The sequence below is a fragment of the Bos indicus x Bos taurus genome, chromosome 29 (genome assembly GCF_003369695.1).
Source record: "Bos indicus x Bos taurus breed Angus x Brahman F1 hybrid chromosome 29, Bos_hybrid_MaternalHap_v2.0, whole genome shotgun sequence".
Lineage (NCBI taxonomy): Eukaryota > Metazoa > Chordata > Mammalia > Artiodactyla > Bovidae > Bos > Bos indicus x Bos taurus.
Window position 1 is genome coordinate 19151963 of NC_040104.1, and position 19703 is coordinate 19171665.

The window sequence follows — 19703 nt, forward strand, 5'->3', positions numbered from 1 at the left end:
TTGCAAAATTCATCCCATCTCTCGGGTAAGGGCCATTGTATGCAGAACACACATTATCTGCCTCGGGGTCCCTTGGAGCAAAGCAGGACACAAGTTCTTCCCTTTGGAAGGTCAGCCTCCTGGGAGACCTTCATGTAGGGAGTGATGTCACAGCGGGGGAGGCAGGGAAACAACACTTCTGGAAGTTGTCTGGCCATTGTGTGGGAGGGGGTGACGTTTGCAGGTACTTATATGGGCTGTGTGTCAGGGACCCTTTCATCCAGCGGGAGGAAGCACTCCTTCCTGTTATGCTGGTTGGAGAACTTGCTGCCTTGCGCCTGGAAGTCCCTCGCACCCCTGGTCCTCTCCTGCGTCATCCTCCCCTTCACACTGCTGAGCTTTCAGGGCTGGGTTCAGGGCAGGAATGGGCGGGGCAGGTTGCCCCTGGTTTGGACCAAGCATGTCCCTGTCCTTGGCTCCCTCACCAGCGTGTGGAGGAGGTCCTTGGGTCACTCGCGCTTAGGAAGCACCTTGAACTGTTCAGAGGGAAGGAATAGACAACTGCCCACACACCTCCTCTCGGAGCTCAGGCCTTTGGGAATGCAGTAAGTCCCCTACATACGAATGAGTTCCGTTCTGAGAGCGCGTTTGTAAGTCCAATTTATTTGTAACTCCAACAAAGTTAGCCCAGATACCCAACTAACACAATCCACTCTGTGGTACTGTGTTGTAATAGGTTTATAATACTTCTCATACAATTAATACATAAAACACAAACACAAAAAAGAAAACATTTTTAATCTTACAGTGCAGTTCCCTGGAAAGTACAGCAGTACCATACAACAGCTGGCATCCGAGGGCTGGCATCAAGTGAACAGGCAGGAAGAGTTACTACCTGGAGGATGGAGAGGAGGGGGTAGATGGCAATAGGAGACAGGGTCGGGGGGAGCAATCTGTAATGTCAGTTACGCCTGATGATGATGGAATGCACATTTGTGTCTTTGAAAGCTCACAACTTGAAGGTTCCTATGTAGGGGACTCACTCTATGGTAATATGCCAGGCAAGGGTGACTGTTCAGAGTGTCAGAGCACATGGAAGGCCCTGAGCCTTCTGGCTTGGGCTAGACAGCTGTGAAACATAGCCTGGCCACACACTGGGTTGACCAAAAAGTCCTTTCGAGTTTTTCCACAACAGCTTATGAACAAACCAGAAGGAACATTTTGGCCAATCCAATAACATGGAAAACACTCAGGCTTTGGAGTCAGAAAGACCTGAGTTAAATTCTGGTCTATTTATTACTCCTTAGCCACATGACCTTGGGCACATGACTTCCTCCGAACCTCAGTATTCTCATCTGTAAAACAGGCACAGGGTATAACTTACCACGTCAAGTCGTTGTGACACCAGCCAGAAATTCCTCAGTTAATTCCCTTTCCCTGTGTTTACCATCTCTTCTCTGTTTTTCTCTGGACTTTTCGATTGTGTGAGATGGACACAGGGAGGTGGATGTGATTCCACTGATTTTGTCCTTACAAGGCTGCGGCCAGAACAAGATGGGGCTTTGGGTTGAGTGGAGCCATTCATATTTCTCTTACTGAGAAACCTCCTTGCTTCCTCTCTACCCTGGACCAGAAATAGCTCCCCTGCCCCCAGATCAAAGTTCTCTTGTAATGGGCTGGTGGTTTACAGCCCCATTGTGTAAACAGACTTGGTTCTCTTATCTCGAGTAATTGCAGTTTAATTGGGCTTCCTTGGGAAGCAATTCTCTTCTTAGCCTTTGCTGTTCGCACTCTTCACCTCCACCCCACATGCCTTAGGATGTGTTCACAGGGACGTCTGTGTTGTCCCTGTAGTTCTGGGAAGTTGGGAAGGGCTGATTCTTATTTCTATGAAGCTTAGCATACACACCTTTTCCTTCTTTCTGGGGATCCTGGAGAGCAATGGATAAGGAGTCCCTGATTAGAGAAACGCCGATGCTGCTGCTGCTAATTCGCTTCAGTCATGTCCAACTCTGTGCCACCCTATGGACAGCAGCCCACCAGGCCCCTCTGTCCATGGCATTCTCCAGGCAAGAATACTGGAGTGGGTTGCCATTTCCTTCTCCTGGATTAGAGAAATGAAAAGACAGAAAAAGAAATTTAGAATGTAAATGGAAACCAGAAAAGCATTTTTTTTTTCTTCTTGTTGCTTGGGGTGGTGTTGGCTTTACCTCCAGGGAGGTTACTGAAACATGATGTTTAAGAAATAATCTATAACCATAACTCTTAGTGATAATCAGAAGAAGTGAAGGAAAAAAGAGATTTTTCCAGCATCTTAGAAAGTGGGGATTTTCTAAGACATGGGATTCAGTCAGCACAAGCTAGAGAATTTCAGAGCCAGACCATAACCTTGAGACTGTCTCCCAGCATCAGGAAATTCAAGTCCTAAGAGAGTAAATGAAGTTGCCCAAGTTTACAGGCTGGTAAAGGCTGGAGTGTGGTCTGGATCTTCCGGCTGCTGGCTTGGGACACTCCTTATCATTAAGTGCATCTTGATCATATTTTTTAAAGATTCTTTTTTTTATGTGGAGCATTTTAAAAGTCTTTATTGAATTTGTTACAATATTGCTTCTGCTTTATGTTTTGGGTTTTTGGCCATGAGGCGTGTGGGATCTTAGCTTCCTGACCAGGGATCAAACCTGCACCCCTGCATTGAAAAGTGAAGTCTTAACCACTGGACCACCGAGGAAGTCCCCATATTTTTAAAAATAAAATTTTAAAAAATTTAATTTATTTTTGGCCTCGCTACACAGCACTCGGGATCTGAGTTCCCCGACCAGAAATTGAGCTCAGACTCCCTGCAGTGGAAGTAGAACCTTAACCACTGGGCCACCAGGGAATTCCTGGCAAGTCCCCACCTTGACCATTTTTAAGAAATGTGGGGATGGATAAGAATTTATGCCAACTCATGCATCCATATGGTTGAAGACTGAAGGCGAGAGGAGAAGGGGATGACAGAGGATGAGATGGTTGGATGGCATCACCAACCTGATGGACATGAGTTTGAGTTAGCTCTGGGAGTTGGTGATGGACAGGGAGGCCTGGTATGCTGCAGTCCATGGGGTTGGACGCGACTGAGTGAGAACTGAACTGATGTATCCGTATGCTTTATTCATGGTGAATTTACCCTCCTTGGTTTAGGGAAAAAAAAACAAAAACAAAAACAGAACTCCATTTTGTAGCTCTCTGAGCAAATTGAAATTCCTGTCCAGGTTTTTCTCCATGGGAGGTTCGCCCCATCTCTGAGGAGGCTCTGAGTCAGGCCCACCCTTCACCTCCAAGCTCTGGGCTGGATGCCTGAGGCTGGCACCCCATGGAGCCACTGGGAGTCTCAGGGTTCCCGTTAATGAGTAGAAGTTGATGGATAACACAGGATCTCACCCGCTACCTCTCAGCAAGAGAATGTCTTTTGAGTGGAGGGGACTGTGGTCTCAGACTGGTGTGAGGCGCTTCACCCTTGGTCACTGTCCCCCTCCCCTGACTTGATCTGCAGCCCCAGGGCGGGGGGCATCTCAAGGTGGCTTCAGCTGTGGTCCAGGTGGCTCGTTTGGAGGCTGAGCACAGCTTCTCATGGAGAACGGAATCTGACAGTCCCATCTCTGCTCTTTATGTGCTTCAGATTCGTTTCTCTCTCAGCAGTCTACAGTGGTCCGACCTGCCCTTTTGCCAAGACCCAAGCCCATCGCTCTTATTGTTTTCAAAACAATTTCCTGGCCTTGAATCTAAAATTAAATTGCCCTTTGAGAGTTTCCTATTTTGTCTGTTCCTGCCTCTCCTGCGGCTACACCACCCTGGCCCCCTCCCCTCTGGCGGGAGAGCCGAAGGTGGGGGGCGTTTCCGTGTTGCCTCCTTCCCTTCTCCAGGGAGCAGGTCCCACGTGTCCCCCTGAAGCAGAGGAGCCCCAGTGTTCTTCTGAGGGCCAGATACAGTTTGCCCCAAACCCCTCCCCAGGGCGGCTGAAAGCACTTCTCTGTGAGTAAAAAGAGGTGCTGGCTGGTCTGACATCCTCTGAAGATGAGGAGTCTCAGACACAATGAGATGTCTGTGGAGTTGGTCAGGTTGGCTTCAGGGGGCATCTGCCTGCAACAAAGTGAAAGGGTTTAGGATGAGAAATCCCCCACTTACTGTGCAAATTTGCACCTAGTATGTGAGAGCCCCTGGACAGCTCAGCAGCTAGGTATTTCCTAACCTCTTATTTCTCTACTGAAAAAACAGGGGATGTGGGGGCAAAATGGTGTGTGAGCATATTCCAGGGAAGAATGAAGACAAACGACTTGAAGGTGTTAATGCATTTGAAGGGGACGTGGCCTGGCATGAATCTAAACGCTGACGAATTCTGGTGCTCTAGGCTTTCCCACCCTGGCGTCGTTATTTATCAAATGAAGGTTGTCCGTCACAAGGTCAGGAGAAAGAATGTGGAGGGATCAGCAAAAATGAGACTTGTATTTGCAAAGGAACTTGGCGATCACTGGGGCCAGTGTCCTCAGGAAACAGAGGCTTAAGGAGGTTAAGAAACAGGCTGGAGACTAACCAGCTCCTTAGGGGCAGTCATTGTTCCGTCACTAAGCCGTGTCCAACTCTTTGCAACCCCATGGGAGCAGCACTCCAGGCTTCCTGTCCTTCACCATCTCCTGGAGTTTGCTCAAACTCATGGTGATGCCATCCAACCATCTCATCCTCTGTTGTCCCCTTCTCCTCCTGCCTTCAATCTTTCCCAGCATCGGTGTCTTTTCCACCGAGTCGACTCTTCACATCAGGTGGCCAAGGTACTGGAGCTTCAGCTTTGGCTTCTGTCCTTCCAATGAATATTCAGGATTGATTCCCTTTAGGATTGACTGGTTTGATCTCCTTGCAGTCCAAGCAACTCTCAAGAGTCTTCTCCAGCATCACAGTTTGAAAGCATCAGTTCTTCAGCACTGAGCCTTCTTTATGGTCCAGCTCTCATATCCATACATAATTCCTGGAAAAACCATAGCTTTGATTATATGGACCAGAAAGTGAAAATGAAAGTCGCTCAGTAGTGTCCAACTCTTTACAAACCCCATGGTCTATACAGTCCATGGAATTCTCCAGGCCAGAATACTGGAGTGGATAGTCGTTCCCTTCTCCAGGGGATCTTCCCAGCTCAGGAATTGAACCCAGGTCCCCTGCATTGCAGGCAGATTCTTTACCAGTTGAGTCACCAGGGAAGCCCAGAGCAAGACTCAAACCCAGGCTTCCTGATTTCCAGTCTCTCATCTTCTTACTGGAGTGTATGAACATCAATGCCAGGCCTAGAATGATACAGATTTACTCCTGTGGATTGTAGACTCCCTTACCCATCCATTCAGTGTTAAGTCAGCTTTGCCTCTGGAAATACACATTTTTTTTTTAAGTTGCAGCATCTAGAAGTATTTATGTGTCTTGTATGCTTATGGTATGGTACTAAGGCTAAACCCCAGGATTGTGTAGTTGGTTAAAGAAAAGACAGATTTACTCTGACAGAATTTTTTGTAACACACACACACACACACACACACACACACACACACACACACAAGAAAGATCCGGAAGGGTTTGAGGAGCAAACACTTGGACAATTAAGGCTGCTTGGCTCAAGACAGAAACGAACTCCTATAGACATGCACCTCCATCTGTTTTTGATTTAGTGTTGAAAATCTACTTCCCTTTTCCCTTTTTCCTAATTGTAGGGATCTTTGGGGGCAGAGGGGAGGAAGACTCTGAGCAGAAGCAATGCTGTGAGGTTTGGCAGGGCTGGGAGGTGGGTGAAGAGCAGCCATAGGGAGAGAACTGGGTGAGTGGGGAGGAGAGACAGGTCCCTGAAAGAAGCATAGGGGGTGAGAGTGCCATAATACAGTAGATGAAGCCCTGACTTCAGAAGGGGGCGGTGGTCGCTATGCTGGTGGTGTCAGGGGTGGTTTATCTTGGAGCAGGAACACGTGTGTGTCTGTCATCCTAGTAGATTCCAGACTTCAGAACTTCATGTTATTTCTTTCCAGGATCAGAAAAGTGAAGCACTTAGGTTGCAGGCTCGTGTCCTCTGAAGCCTCCACAAGGATTACTGGGGTTGGGGGAGGGTGCTCATCACAGATTGCCCCAGAGCAGGGCAGGAGCACATGGCCATTTAAGGCTGCCTGGATACCACCCTCTTCTTAGTGTCCGCTTTCTGAAGCTCTGCCCTTTTCACTGAACACTTTGGTGTTTTTCCTCCCATGTCTTCAACTGACCCTTCTTTGTTATTTCCCCTTCATTTCTTCTCCCAATGGCCTGCGACTCCACAGACCCGTTTTTTTAAAAATTGAAGTATAATTGAATTACGATATTATGCTAATTTCAAGTAAACATAGTGATTAGATATTTTTATACATTATACATGAAAAGGTCACCACAGTAAGTCTAATAACCATCCCCATGTAAAGATATTTCAATGTGTGGACTGTATTCCCTTGGCTGCACTTTACATTCTCCTGACTTGTTATCTGATGACTGCTCTGAGTCCCCTTCATTTATCTCACTCACCTCTCGCACCCCTCTGGTGACCGCCAGTTTGTTTTCTGCGAGTTTCTGTGAGTTTCTCTGTCTGTGAGTTTCTTTCTGTTCTGTTACTGCTTACTTGTTGTGTGTCATTTATTTTTTTAGACCCCACATATAAGTAGAATCACACAGTATTTGTATTTCTCTGACTTGTTGCAATCAGCAAATATCCTTTGGGTCCATTTCTGTTGTTGCAAATGGCAAGATTCCATTCTTTTTCTACGACTGAATAATATTCCAATGTATGTATATGTGTGTGTGTGTATAATTCTTATCCATTCATCCATCAGTGTACAGTTAAGTTGCTTTCATATCTTGGTTATTGTAAATAATGTGGTAGTAAACATTGGGAGGTACATATCTTTTCAGATGAGTGCTTTTGTTTTCTTTGGATAAGTACACAGAAATAGAACTGCTGGATGGTGTGGCAGAGCCATTTCTGACCCTTTCTCTTTTTATTTTAAGTACCATTTTCCCTGACTCTACACTTTAACTAGATCCTTGATGTTTATAGATCCACCTTTATCCTTTCCTGTCTTCTGTCATGCAGCCACCAAGGGAAACTTCCCCTAGTTGCTCTGCTGTCTCTCCATCTGAGCACAACCAAGAGTGAAATTTTCTTCCAACCTCTTACCTATGTACTTAAATTCACCATTTTCCCTGTTATAGAAGCAAGCAATCTAAACATTTTTTTGGATCTTTGCCCCCCACTGCTTTCCATCTCCTCTGAGTCATAAAATCATGTTGACTCTTTCTTCAAAACATATCTTATATTTCTTGTTTCCTCTTCACCTCTACACTCATGACCCTAGTTCAACTTTTTATAACTGGACTGTTGGGGGTGGAGATCAGCGATAGAGCATTTGCCTGTATAACTGGCTTCACTCAGTTCACTTGGGGCCAAAGCCTAAGGACTGCCCCCAGACTCAGTACTCAAGCTGAACAAATCTGAATGTAATATTTCTTTTTTTTTGATGGGTGGGGCTGTGTTCCTGTCTCACTATTTGTTCGGCCTGAGATTTCCAGCCGTGGAATCAGCAGGCAGTTGGGTAGAGCCAGGTCTTGGTGTTGAGCTGTGGACCTTTGAGATAGCTCTCTCTGATTAACATTCCCTGAATGTAATATTTCTGACCATCAAAATCAATGCAAAAATTATTATAAGAAATAAAAATTTAAATACAATTAGGATCAGTAATACTGATTTTTTCCTTTGTATCGAGGCCCCAGTATGGCTCTGCAGGGCACAGCTGCTGCCTTGTCAGCCTCCTCACCTGCTCCTGCTCACTCCATCCTACTTAACCCTATCAAATGCGTCCTTCTAGAACATCTTGACTCAGCATGCCACTACCTTTAACACCACCTCGAATTCCTTTCTCCTGCAGCCAGATTCTGGTCTGGTTTTCATGACCCTCAACTCTGTCCCTCCAGCTTTCATTGTTACTAACTGCCCTCCATTGCAGGTGTTATCGTTGCCTGGCAGGCTACACTCCATGGGGTCTCAGAGTCAGACATGACTGAAGCGACTTAGCATGCAGGCACGTGTGCAGCACTGTCCCTCCAGCTTCCATTCTTACTAACTGCCCTCCACTGCAGGTGTTCTCATTGCCAGAGGAGTCTGGTGGGCTGCAGTTCATGGGGTCTTAGAGTCCAACTTAACTGAAATGACTTAGCATGCACGCATGCATGCAGCACTGTCCCTCCAGCTTCCATTCTTACTAACTGCCCTGCACTGCAGGTGTTCTCATTGCCAAGAGCATGCTTTCCCCTCATACTTGTCACTACCAAGTCTTTCTCTCTGTCACCATTCTGAGTCTTTTTATTCTTCCTTACATAGGTGTAGGTGTTCCTTGGCACTTTGAGGAGTGTCATCTTTTGTTCTCTAGACCCTTCACCAAATGTTCTAGGCTGAGTCTTACTTGACTTTTCAGTTATTACCTTAATCTGCTTCCTCCAGGAAGTCTTACCTGCTGCCACTCTCCTCTCCCATATACATCGGTGCCTCACTCTGTCACATCCCCTCGCTGTAATTTCCTGTTTACTGGTTTGTGCACTTCAGAGGGTAAAGTTCATGTCTTGCTCATACTTTATTCTTAGCATCTAACATAATACTTGGCATAGACTGGTGGTGTGATACAGATTTGTTTCATGACCGTCTATTGTCATAATCCATTTAGTATTTTGTCATGGGACAGCGGCCTCCCTTCCCGAGCCATCCAGGCCACAGAAGATTCACGGTGCACAGTCTGAAATCAAGTTGGTCTCAGCTAGAACTCTTTCTTTAAAAAAATGTCTGTTTATTTATTTATTTGGGTGTGCCGGGTCTTAGTTCTGACACATGGGATCTTGGATTTTTGTTGCAGCATCGAATCCGGACCCCAGGCAGAGGGGGCACAGAGTCTTAGCACTGGGCCACCAGGGAATTCTATCTCCATTATTTTACTAGCTGTGTGGCCTTTGGATGTTTACTTGCTCTCTGAAAAACCTCAGTTTTTTTCTTCTGTGAAATGGAGATAAAAAAGTAAATCTTGCACAGCTATGAGGATTAAATGTGAAGATTAAATGTGACCGTCTCTTCACCATGTTTAGCTCACCGGTCAGCATGGAGCAGTGTGGGATCTACATTAGCTCCTTTCAGTAATCACTTGTGGGATGAATGACTGAGGACCCATCAGACGGGTTCTCTAAACTATGACAGGGTCGGGAGGGTGGCTGGCATCTCCTGAACTCACCTCCATCACCAGAAGCCAGGAGGAAGATGTTGACTTCAACTTGTTTTGGGTGGTGCCCTTTTTCAAGCATGGAAGTGGGGCTTTGCTGCCCAGATTTCTGACCTGTTGATAACCTGCTTCTTTCTCCTCAACTGAGAAGGTTTCATAATGAATTGGAACTGGCTCTGTGGTTCTCTTGAGTAAAAATGTCATTCTCATACTCTATGAAATAGGTATTAAGTCAGTTTGTGAAATATCGAACAAAAAGGCAGGTGTTTAGGTAACAAGTGTCATGATGCTCCCAGGAGTCTCTGTGAGCAAAGATGTTTGTGGTTCATGGTAGGTTTGATGCATTATCTCCTTCTCGTTCTTAAAAATAGGGTCCCCTGGCACCACTGAAGACAGTTAAGGAGGAAATATATCTTAAAAATAGACTTTCCTGTATAAAATAATAAATGAACCCTCCCTGACAACAAGGAACCTGGTGTGGGGGCAGGAGGCACTCCACTAAAAATAAAGCCAATCATGAAACTCAAGGAGCTGCTGTACGTCGTTGTTTGTCAAAGCTGTGGGCTGACTCACCATGCAGCCAGGTGGTGAAGGCCCAGGTCTAGAACCCAATATCGTCTTGCTTACCCATAACTCGCCACCTACCCCTGCCCTCCATCTTGCCTCTACAGGGAACTCATCATTTTCCTTCAATGCCTCTTTGGAAACCATGCCTCACCTTCTGGGGTCTTTCCTTAGCAGAGAAAACCTCAACTTTGACACTTGAGTCCCAAGTTCTCCTCTTGTCCCCACCACTTTAGCAGGGCCTGGACCAAACCACCCACCACCTCTCTACAAAGATCCTACTGGTACCACCCACTGCCTTCTTACAAGGACTTTCTGGTTTAAGCAAACCAAGCACACACTGCTCCTAAAGAGGACAGGGCCAGGTCACTTAGAGTCCTCCTTTATACCACTTAATGACAAAATATCCCCACCCAGACCCTGTTTCTAAGACTCTGATATTTGAAACTGAATTTTGAGAAAGACTCTAGAGAAATATGAAAAAATGGGGATGATTTCGAGAACACACAGCTCATTTAGAAAATAAATGTGCTTCAAGTTGATTCTCTTGTAAAGAATTGTTGAAGACCTGCTTATCCTTGGGGTTCAAAAGAATACCTTACTGTAGTTGCTGCAAGAGCTTGCGGTGTTAAAATACGATGTCAGCAAAATGGTTTTTTTGCTGACTGAAAGCTCAGTTGAGTGTTCTTGCTGATGATTTTCCTCAATCTTGGTCCCAAACTCCATTGCTCTGTTTATATTCATGTGGCTCTCACAAGAGCTGCCTGGTAACAGAAGCCAAGGACATGAGCCTTTGATATACAGTAATCTGGAGCTTCTCGGGTGGTGCTAGTGGTAAAGAACCTGCCTACAAATCCAGTATTCTAGCCTGGAGAATCCCCATGGACAGAGGAGCCTGGTGGGCTACAGTCCATGGGGTGGCAAAGAGTTGGACATGACTGGGTGACTAAGCACATAGCACAGAAGTGCAGGAGATGTAAGACACATGTGTTTGATCCCTGGATCAGGAAGATCCCCTGGAGGAGGGCGTGACAACCCAGTCCAGTATTCTTGCCTGAAGAATCCATAGACCAAGGAGCCTGGCGGGCTATAGTCCATAGAGTTACAAAGAGTTGGACACGACTGAAGCGACTTAGCACCCACACATATAGCAAAACGGTGTGACCCCGTTCAGTCCCAGGGTCTTATTCCATTCTCAGCACCTTTAACCCACTTGGAAGAAGAATAGCCCCAGAGTAAACTTTATCCAGTATTGTTTTCTTAACATGTATTATTCCATTCACTCCTCCTACCTTATGAGGAAGGTATTATTTTTCCCATCTTTTAGTTGAGTAAACTGAGGTTTAGATAAAAGAACAGGCCTAGGTCCCTGTTAGTAAGTGATGGAGCCAGGATTTGAATCTATGTATCCCTGGCTTCAAAGAACGGGGCCTTAAGCGCTGCAAACCATGGTCTCCCACATACTGTATTTGTCCTTTTTAGAGAGTACTGGGTAGAGAGTATATTTTATGGATTTTACAAAAACTAATAAGAGAATTGAACAAGTGCCCAAATGGGAAGAATGAAAATTCTAATCTAGCTATCAATATCATTAAAACTTAGGCACAGAACTTCCCTGGTGGTCTAGTGGTTAAGGATCTGCCTTCCAATGCAGGGGATGCAGGTTCAAGTCCCTGGTCGGGAAACCAAGATCCCACATGCTATGGGGCAACTGAGTCCACGTGCTGTAGCCAGAGAAGCCTGTGCACGCCAATGGAAAATCCCACATGCCACAACCAAGAGCTGACACAGCCAAATAAATAAATATTTTAAAAAGAAAGAAATAAAACTTACACACACTGATTAACAAAGAGCAATTTTATTAGGTAAATACATTTTTTTGTTTTTTTCTTTGGTATTTGTCACCTATTGGTTCTATGATACTGGAATGTCTTATAAGAATATCTTTCATGGTGTTTTTATAGACTAAGGTAACAGTAAAAAAAATAAAAGACAAAAGCCAGGATTATATGAAGATGACCAAGATTCTGCCTTGCGATTAACCATGGATCTTTATTTGAAAATTTTAAAAAGTCTTCAAATGGTTGAGGAAATGCATGAAAATAACTGTATACATAGTCCAAGTCAGAAACCTTTCCCATTCCTGTCTTTTTTTTTTTTGGATGGGGGAGGGTAGTGATCAATATTTGGTTCTACATAGTGTGTTGCACAGAAAACTCTACTCAATGCTCTGTGGTGACCTGAATGAAAAGGAAATCCCAAAGGGAAGGGAATATATGTATACATATGACAGATTCATTTTGGTATACAGTAGAAGCTAATACAACATTGTAAAGCAACTATACTCCAATAAAAATTAGTTTAAAAAATAGTCTTTTGTTATCTATGAATAATTCTTACTTATGGATGATAGTTACTGTTCCATTAGGGAATCTTAATATATTTCCTTTTGTTTCCTGGCCACAGAGGCAGGGACCTCTCAACTCTTATGAAGATCCCCGGATGGCCTGTGGTTTCCAGTCGGCCTATCATCCACCAAGAGCTTGTTACCCGTTCTGGGAAGAGACAGCTACTCAGGAAGTGCCCACCGGCCTTGAGCACTATGGCTCAGGTAGGAACATAAATGGCGGCTGAGACTGAGGGTGGGGTTGAGGGCCCGAGGCAACTGGGTGCGGGCGGCATCCTGTGTCATCTGCCCTCACAGCGGCCCTGGCTTATGTGCGTACCGGGTGTTCTTGTTCTATGGGAAGTCCCAGAACTTTTCAGTCATTTTGAATGACTTTATTCTCCAGCGACAGAAAGACTAAACTCTAGGAAGGGGCCCACGCGAGGTTTCTTTACTTATGTCTTCATTTTGTATATAGTTCTCTCCACTTTGCCTGTCTGGGGTTTTAACCCCTAAAACCTGGCTGTTAACAAAGGACCTAGAAGGTTTTTTAATTATGAAGTGTGAACCAGAGGGACAGAGGGTGTGTGGACTAGCCAGCCTTTGTTGTTGTTTTAATTTTTATTGGAGCACGGTTGTTTTAGTGTTGTGTTAGTTTCTGTGTGTGTGTGTGCACGCGTGCTGAACTGCGTCCAACTCTTTGTGACCTGTGGACTGTACCCACCAGGCTCCTCTGTCCATGGGATTCTTCAGGCAAGAATACTCTAGTGGTTACCATGCCCTCCTCCAGGGGATATTCCCAACCGTGGAATCCAACTACATTGGCAGGTGGATTCTTTACTACTAGTGCCACGTGGAAAGCCCTATCATACAGCGAAGTGAATCAGCCATATATATACACATACCCCCTTTTTTGAATTTCCTTCTCTTTTAGGTTACCACAGAGCACTGAGTAGAATTCCCTGAGTTATAGAGCAGTTTCTCGTTAGTTACTTATTTCATGAAGTGAAGTGAAAGTGAAAGTTGCTCAGTCGTGTCCGACTCTTTATGACTCCATGGAATTCTATACAGTCCATGGAATTCTGCCAGCCAGAATACTGGAATGGGTTCCCTTCTCCAGCAGATCTTCCCAACCCAGGAACTGAACCAGGATCTCCTGTATCACAGGCATTCTTCACCACCTGAGCTACCAATTTCATACACAGTATCAACAGTGTGTATATATATATATATATATATATATATATATATATTTATATATATAGGTCCCAATCACCCAATTTATCCCACCCTCCTTTCGCCCCTTGGTGTCCATACGTTTGTTCTCTATAGTCAGTCTTCTTATATGATGTAATTTCTTTCATTTGTCTTCTCTTTCCATCATCCTCTTCTGTTCTGCCCTGCGCCGCATTTGGCTTCTTCCTCCTCATCTGCTGCCTCTCTCCTCAACTCTTCTTCCTCACAAAAGCTCCTCTCCTCAGAATTCCTTTCAGTCCTGACTTGCTGCTCACAGTGCTGCCCTCTGGTGAACAGGATCCACTCTCCCAAGGAGCAGACAAGTTCCAAGTCTATACCTCAGTTCTATTGTGCTGGAGTCATTGTGTTTCTCACAAATTCCATTGGTCCTTGCTAACTGGCTAACTTTTGTTGGTTTATTTTTGATACAAAATGTAAAACCTTAATTTAGGGATCCTGAAATGATTGATTCTGACAGTAAGTTCAATTTTTCAAGAGATCAGGTTATGATTATATATCCAGATACCAAAAAGCCGCATTTGTTTTCTCCCAGGACGAATTCTTAGTGTAAGAAATTTCATGATGCTTACATGTTGTGTATGTGTGTTTACTGCTCAGTCATGTCCAACTCTTTGCGACCCTTTGGACTGTAGCCCACCAGGTGCCTTTGTCCATGGGATTTTTTCGGGCAAGAATACTGGAGTGGGTTTTGTGACTTCCTCCTCCAGGGGATCTTCCTAACCCAGGGATAGAACCTACGTCTCCTGTGTCTCCCATATTGCAGTCAAATTCTTCAACCTCTGTTCTAATGAACTGCATAGTGTGAAAAGCCACTGGAAACTAACTTAAATGCAACTTTTTTTGTTCCATATCTCTTTACCTGAGAACACTGCTTTATGGCAAGTTATTTTTATAATACTGGAGAAATAAAGGAAATGTTTGTTTTGTTGCCTACACTGTATCTTTCACCTGGAATACACCGACAGACACAGAGTGAGACGTGGTAACACTTGATGGGGGCTGAGAAGGATGGGAGTTGGTCTGCAGTTGCCAGGTTCTCCTCCTGGGCAGGATGAAGTTGACCCTGTGTTCCCTGTCTTGACTCAATAGCCCTTGATCTTGGAGGTGTTCTTTGGCACTACCTCCGATCTCAGACAGGATAGCATCTGTGTCATCACTTTCTGCTTGGCATCTCAGTTGCCCCCAAGGATAAACACAGGTCTCGGCTATTCACCCATTTCATGAGGCGGCACAGAGAATTTTATAGTTGTTCACAGGTTAGACTTAAGGACTTAAAGTTTTAAGAGATGAGAAAAAGTGATCCTTTAAACATCTAAACCAAAAAAAAAAGAAAAAAAGATTTCGTTTGTGTAAGCAAAAGATCAAAATGGTTTTGCCTATATGTATAATTCTTCAATCCATTCACGCCACTAGGCTTTGAAGTCTTATATCTCCCTATGCAACAGAGATTAATGCTGCCTTGCCTTAACGCCTTCAGCTCTGGATGGTGCTTCTGTGTGCTACCAATTTATAGTTTATTACATTTACTTAATACATCTTCTTAGTAGCTGAGGTCATCTCCACATTCACTTGTAGCTTCAAATCAGAATACCTCATTTTCATCAGAAAAAGACATGGCCCATCTTTTTCTTAGCTAAGAAGTACATAAATAAGTGAAGATGATTTTTCAATCTCCTCCTTGTCAAGTTTCTCAAAGGTAAGAGTTTTTACTTCAGGGCCAATGAGACAATGTCTGTGAAGATTTTTAGGAACCTCAGGAGGAAGCTTCTTTATTTTTTTAAACTTTTTATTTTGTATTGGGGTTTAGCCAATTAAACAATGCTTTGATATTTCAGGTGAACAGTGAAGGGACTCAGCCATACATATACATGTATCCATTCTCCCCCAAACTTCCCTCCTATTCAGGCTGCCTCATATTATATTGAGCAGACTTATCTATGCTATACTGTAGGTCTTCGTTGGCTATCCATTTTAAATACAATAGTGTGTACATGTCCATCCTAAACCCCTAACTTATCCCTTCCACCCATTCTTCCCCCCTGACAACTGTAAATTCCTTCTGTGAGTCTCTTTTGTAAGTTCATTTATCTCATTTCTTTTTAAATTCCACATATAAGGGATGCGATATGATACTTCTCCTTCTCTGTTTGATTTCACTCAGTATGACAATCTCTAGATCCACCCATGTTGTTGCAAAGGACATCAATTCATTCTTTTTAATGGCTAATAGTCATTGGAAAAGACCCTGATGCTAAGAAAGATTGAGGACTGGAGGAGAAGAGAGCGACAGAGGATGAAATGGTTGAATGACATCATTGACTCAATGGACATGAGTTTGAACAAACTCTGGGAGATGGTGAAGGACAGGGAAGCCTGGCCTGCTGCAGACCAGAGGTCACAAAGACAAAAAGAATTAGACACGACTGAGAAACTGAACAAAAAATGGCTGAGTAATACTCCGTTGTATATATGTACCACATCTTTATCCATTCCTATGTTGATGGACATTTAGGTTGCTTAGGGGGAAGTTGTTTTAAAAATGCTAGGACTGATAGTCATGTAATAGAGTCTACTTTCCACAGTCTACCTCTTTAAGAAGGAAGCTGGAGTCTCCTAGATTGGTGGCTCTTGGGTAGGATGGGAAGATAAGGGCATATGATAATCAATCCTAAAATGACCTGGATTGTCACCAGCTGCAGCTCAGAAACTCTAGCCAGCTTCTATGAGGATGTGGTGCTTTGGTGGTGAACGTGATATCTGTAGTTTCCTGTATCCTAGGCTTCTTCTGATGGAAATATCTGGCAAAACCCCTGAGCCTTCCCAGCCCCTCCTTTGCCTTCTGAGCTGTCCACATGAAGGAAGGGGTTGCAGTGATTATTTCTGGGCAGTGGTCCAGCCCTCCGCAGTGATGGGTGTCCTTTGGAAGGAGATCTTGGGGTTACAGGGAAGGGAGATGAAGACATGGACCAATCGATGATTTCTCCAGCTGCAGCGCATTTCCTTGGAGATGTGTTGACTAAGAAAAAAATAGAGAAAAAAATACTCACCATTTTTTTTCATCTTCTTTTATCCTATTTATAACTTCAGTTTCCTTCCCGTCCTCCTAGCCACTCCCCAGCCCTGCTTCCATCTCACATTTGCGCTCTGAGAAGGGATGTAGGCTCTTCTTCTGTCAGGACTACCCACCTGTTAGTGCCTGGGCTGCCCGGCAGGAGGGGCCATCGAGGACCGATGAGGGTCCTTCCTCTGAATGTTGTTCCTATTCCCCAAAGGGACTGAGGCCCAGAGGGAGGAGAAGAGTGGAGGGAGGGAGGAGGGGGAGAGAATAAAGCTGAGAGAAAATGTGAGCAGGGGAGAGGTTATCAGGTGATGGGAACAGAATGCTCAGCAATCCAGACTAGTCATGAATTAGTTGGACAGAATAGCTGGTGAAAGGGAAGAAAGAAGAGATGTGTGGAAATAGAAAAGAAAAGTGGGTGTTAGTAGAGAGACAGAGGAACTCTAGGACAAGAGAATGAAAGATGAATGGGAAGGGAAAAGAAGGGGAGGGGCAGATACCATGAAAGAGAAAAAGAGATGAATCTGAGGACATTAACTCTACAGCTAAAAAGGGAAGCCACATTTGCATGCAATTGCCTGTGCAGCTGTACATCTCTTCATGACAATCTTGTAGTCATCATTTTCTTTCATTTCTACCTCCTCCTCCAGCTCGCCTCTTCCCCCTCCTTCCCATCAGCCTGAAGCCATTAGCGACAGCCAATGGGGACCGAGAGTGGGGTTCTGCATGAATGAATGGGCTCTTTCTATCTTAGCCTCTCCTCATCCCTCTGTCAGGGAGCCTGGTGAATCAATGGAGCCCCTTACACGAGACACGGCTGAAATGTCTGTTGCTGTTTATAGTCTGACTGGAGTGGAGCCCACTGGCTCTGCCTTCCCTCTGTTCCCTTCTTCTATGTTGTCCCCCCACCTCAGCCCTTTCTCTCAATCATTGAAGCAAGAAGCATTTTTGTAAATATCAGTCTCTTGTTCCCCGTCTCTGAGAACTCACTAACACTGCACTGCCTCTTACTGTCATGACCAGCTCCCATCCATGGCCCCATGGAAGGGATGGAGTAGAAATGGCAAACTATTTTTAGACACAGACAGTGAGCTCAGAGTGGTGCCCAGACCCAGATGGAGTCATGCAATGCCTGTTTTCCACTGGGGACCAGAAAAGTGACATCAGAGACCCAACTGAGCACCCAGGCCACACGACCGTGGTCCCTCCCATCCACTGATAGCTGTCCATGTTTGACTTGAACCTCATAGCTCTGATGACTGTGAATGATAATAATGTGTATCAGAAACTATGACACACTTTCAGAGTGACATATTATCAAAGCATTTTTCATTTCAGGGATGGGTCTGTCTTGAATCAGCTAAACTTACACAGGTGTTCTTTGACCAAAGTTCACTTTTGCAAAATAGTTGTTTTGAGTTGGAAAGCATCTGCAGGTTCAGAACACAGTAAACCCAACTTACCCTCATAGGAACGGACCTATGGCCTCATTACTGTGGTCTTTGATTTGATAAGAGACAATGCTTTTTTTTTTTTTTTTTCTTTTTGGATCATGCAATTTGCCAAGTTTTTGGTCCTGGGTCTTAGTAAAAACCTCATCTACCCAGTCTTATTTCTCATTCTTGAGGAGAGAGGTGAAGTCTATTGTGAAGACTCCAACCTCTAGAACCGATTGCTTGGATCTGCCCATCAGCCCTTCCTGTGTTGCCTTAGACAACTTATTTTATATTTCCACTTCCCCATCTAAACCAGTGTTTTCAAAGTGTTTCAGAGTCACCGGAGGGCTTGTTAAAATGCAGGTTGTGGGGGTTCTATCCCCAGGGTTTCTGATTCAGTGAGTCTAGGGTAGGGCTCAACATTTGCATTTCTCTCAAAGTCTCAGGTGGTGCTATGGCTGTTGCCGGTCTGAAGACTACACTTTGGGAACCACCAAGTTAATATATGACAAGCATAAAGCAGTGCCGTCACTAAGCAAGCACGATATGAATGTTTGCCACTGTAACTCTTTGTCCTCAAGTGCCCAAGCATCCAGAAATGTGTGTGTATTGTTGAGTCAGAAAGTGACCCGGTGATGGGATGAACATTTTTGGTGGCCAATGCCATGCCCTGGAAACTGAGAAGAGAGAAAGGGGAAGACTCATGCCTGTCTCTTAGCAACTTTTATCCAAATTTGTATATGAGACTACATTTATGTGATGTAAAGAAATGATCCCTAGATGAAATATCACATTTATGAGATAAAGGTTAACCATTAAGTGTGTGACTTTGAATCTTGCCACAGTATCTAAAATTTCTAAAATGCATTTACTAGCAAAAGGGTTGAATAAAAGAGTGTCTTTCCCAAATAAACTTCAGAAGTTCAAGTGGGAGACTGTACTGAAAGTCTGAGTTCACGGTCCCTCCCAAGCCAGACGGCCAGGCGGCTGGGAGAGATCAAACCTGGACCAGTGTTTGGAAAGGGCTATCGACAACCAGGTGGGAAGTTTCAGCAGGAAAAACAGATGCCTCTGACTTGGCTTTTAAGTGTTGCGAATATCGAGGGAATGCCAGAGAGACTTGTTAAATGGAGATTCACCTTGCTCTGAAATGTTTATTCTCCTAGCAGTCTTGTTCTTTTAGCTGATCATCTCAGATGGCCCTGTGGTTTAAAAAAAATGATATTTTAAACTCTATCTGCTGCACATATCTGTTCTTTCCTCATTCAGAGTATGTTTTCTTTTCTGAAAGGAGCTGTTCTAGGTTCTTTGTTCTTCAAAACAGTTCTGATCCTGTGTGTGTGGGTGTGCATGCATACATTTGTCTGGGATGTAGTAATATGGACCATTCCTCTCAGGGAAAATTTTGACCTCAGAATCTGACTTGGTAGTTGTGTCTGGAAGAGGGAAGCTGTAAGCCTGTCTCAGGTTTTAGCCTTTCACGGAAGGGGCTACAGTTGGGGCCAAGCTGCCGGACAAACTGCTTCCAGGGGATAGCACTGCCAGAAGCTTGATTCAGGAAACCCTCTCCCCACCTGCATCCCATCTCAGAGAGGACCAAAAAATGGCTAGGAGAGGCTTGGGGAAAGAGCAGCAGGTCTGCCTCCAGCTAGGAGTGCATTGGGAAGAGCATCCACATGCAAAAACTAGCCCACACTCTGGCTCTATCACTTTGTTCTTCTGATCATGAGGTT

General features: G+C 44.6%; 1 protein-coding gene across 2 annotated transcripts in view; it reads left to right on the forward strand.

Moving 5' to 3' along the window:
• The window catches only part of ETS1 (ETS proto-oncogene 1, transcription factor), a 140243-nt gene that overhangs the window by 18723 nt on the left and 101817 nt on the right, over nucleotides 1-19703 (forward strand). For both annotated transcript variants that reach the window (XM_027531197.1, XM_027531196.1), the window contains exon 3: nucleotides 12300-12444. In XM_027531197.1, the coding sequence (XP_027386998.1) occupies nucleotides 12300-12444 (145 nt within the window). The remainder of the gene's footprint in view (nucleotides 1-12299; nucleotides 12445-19703) is intronic.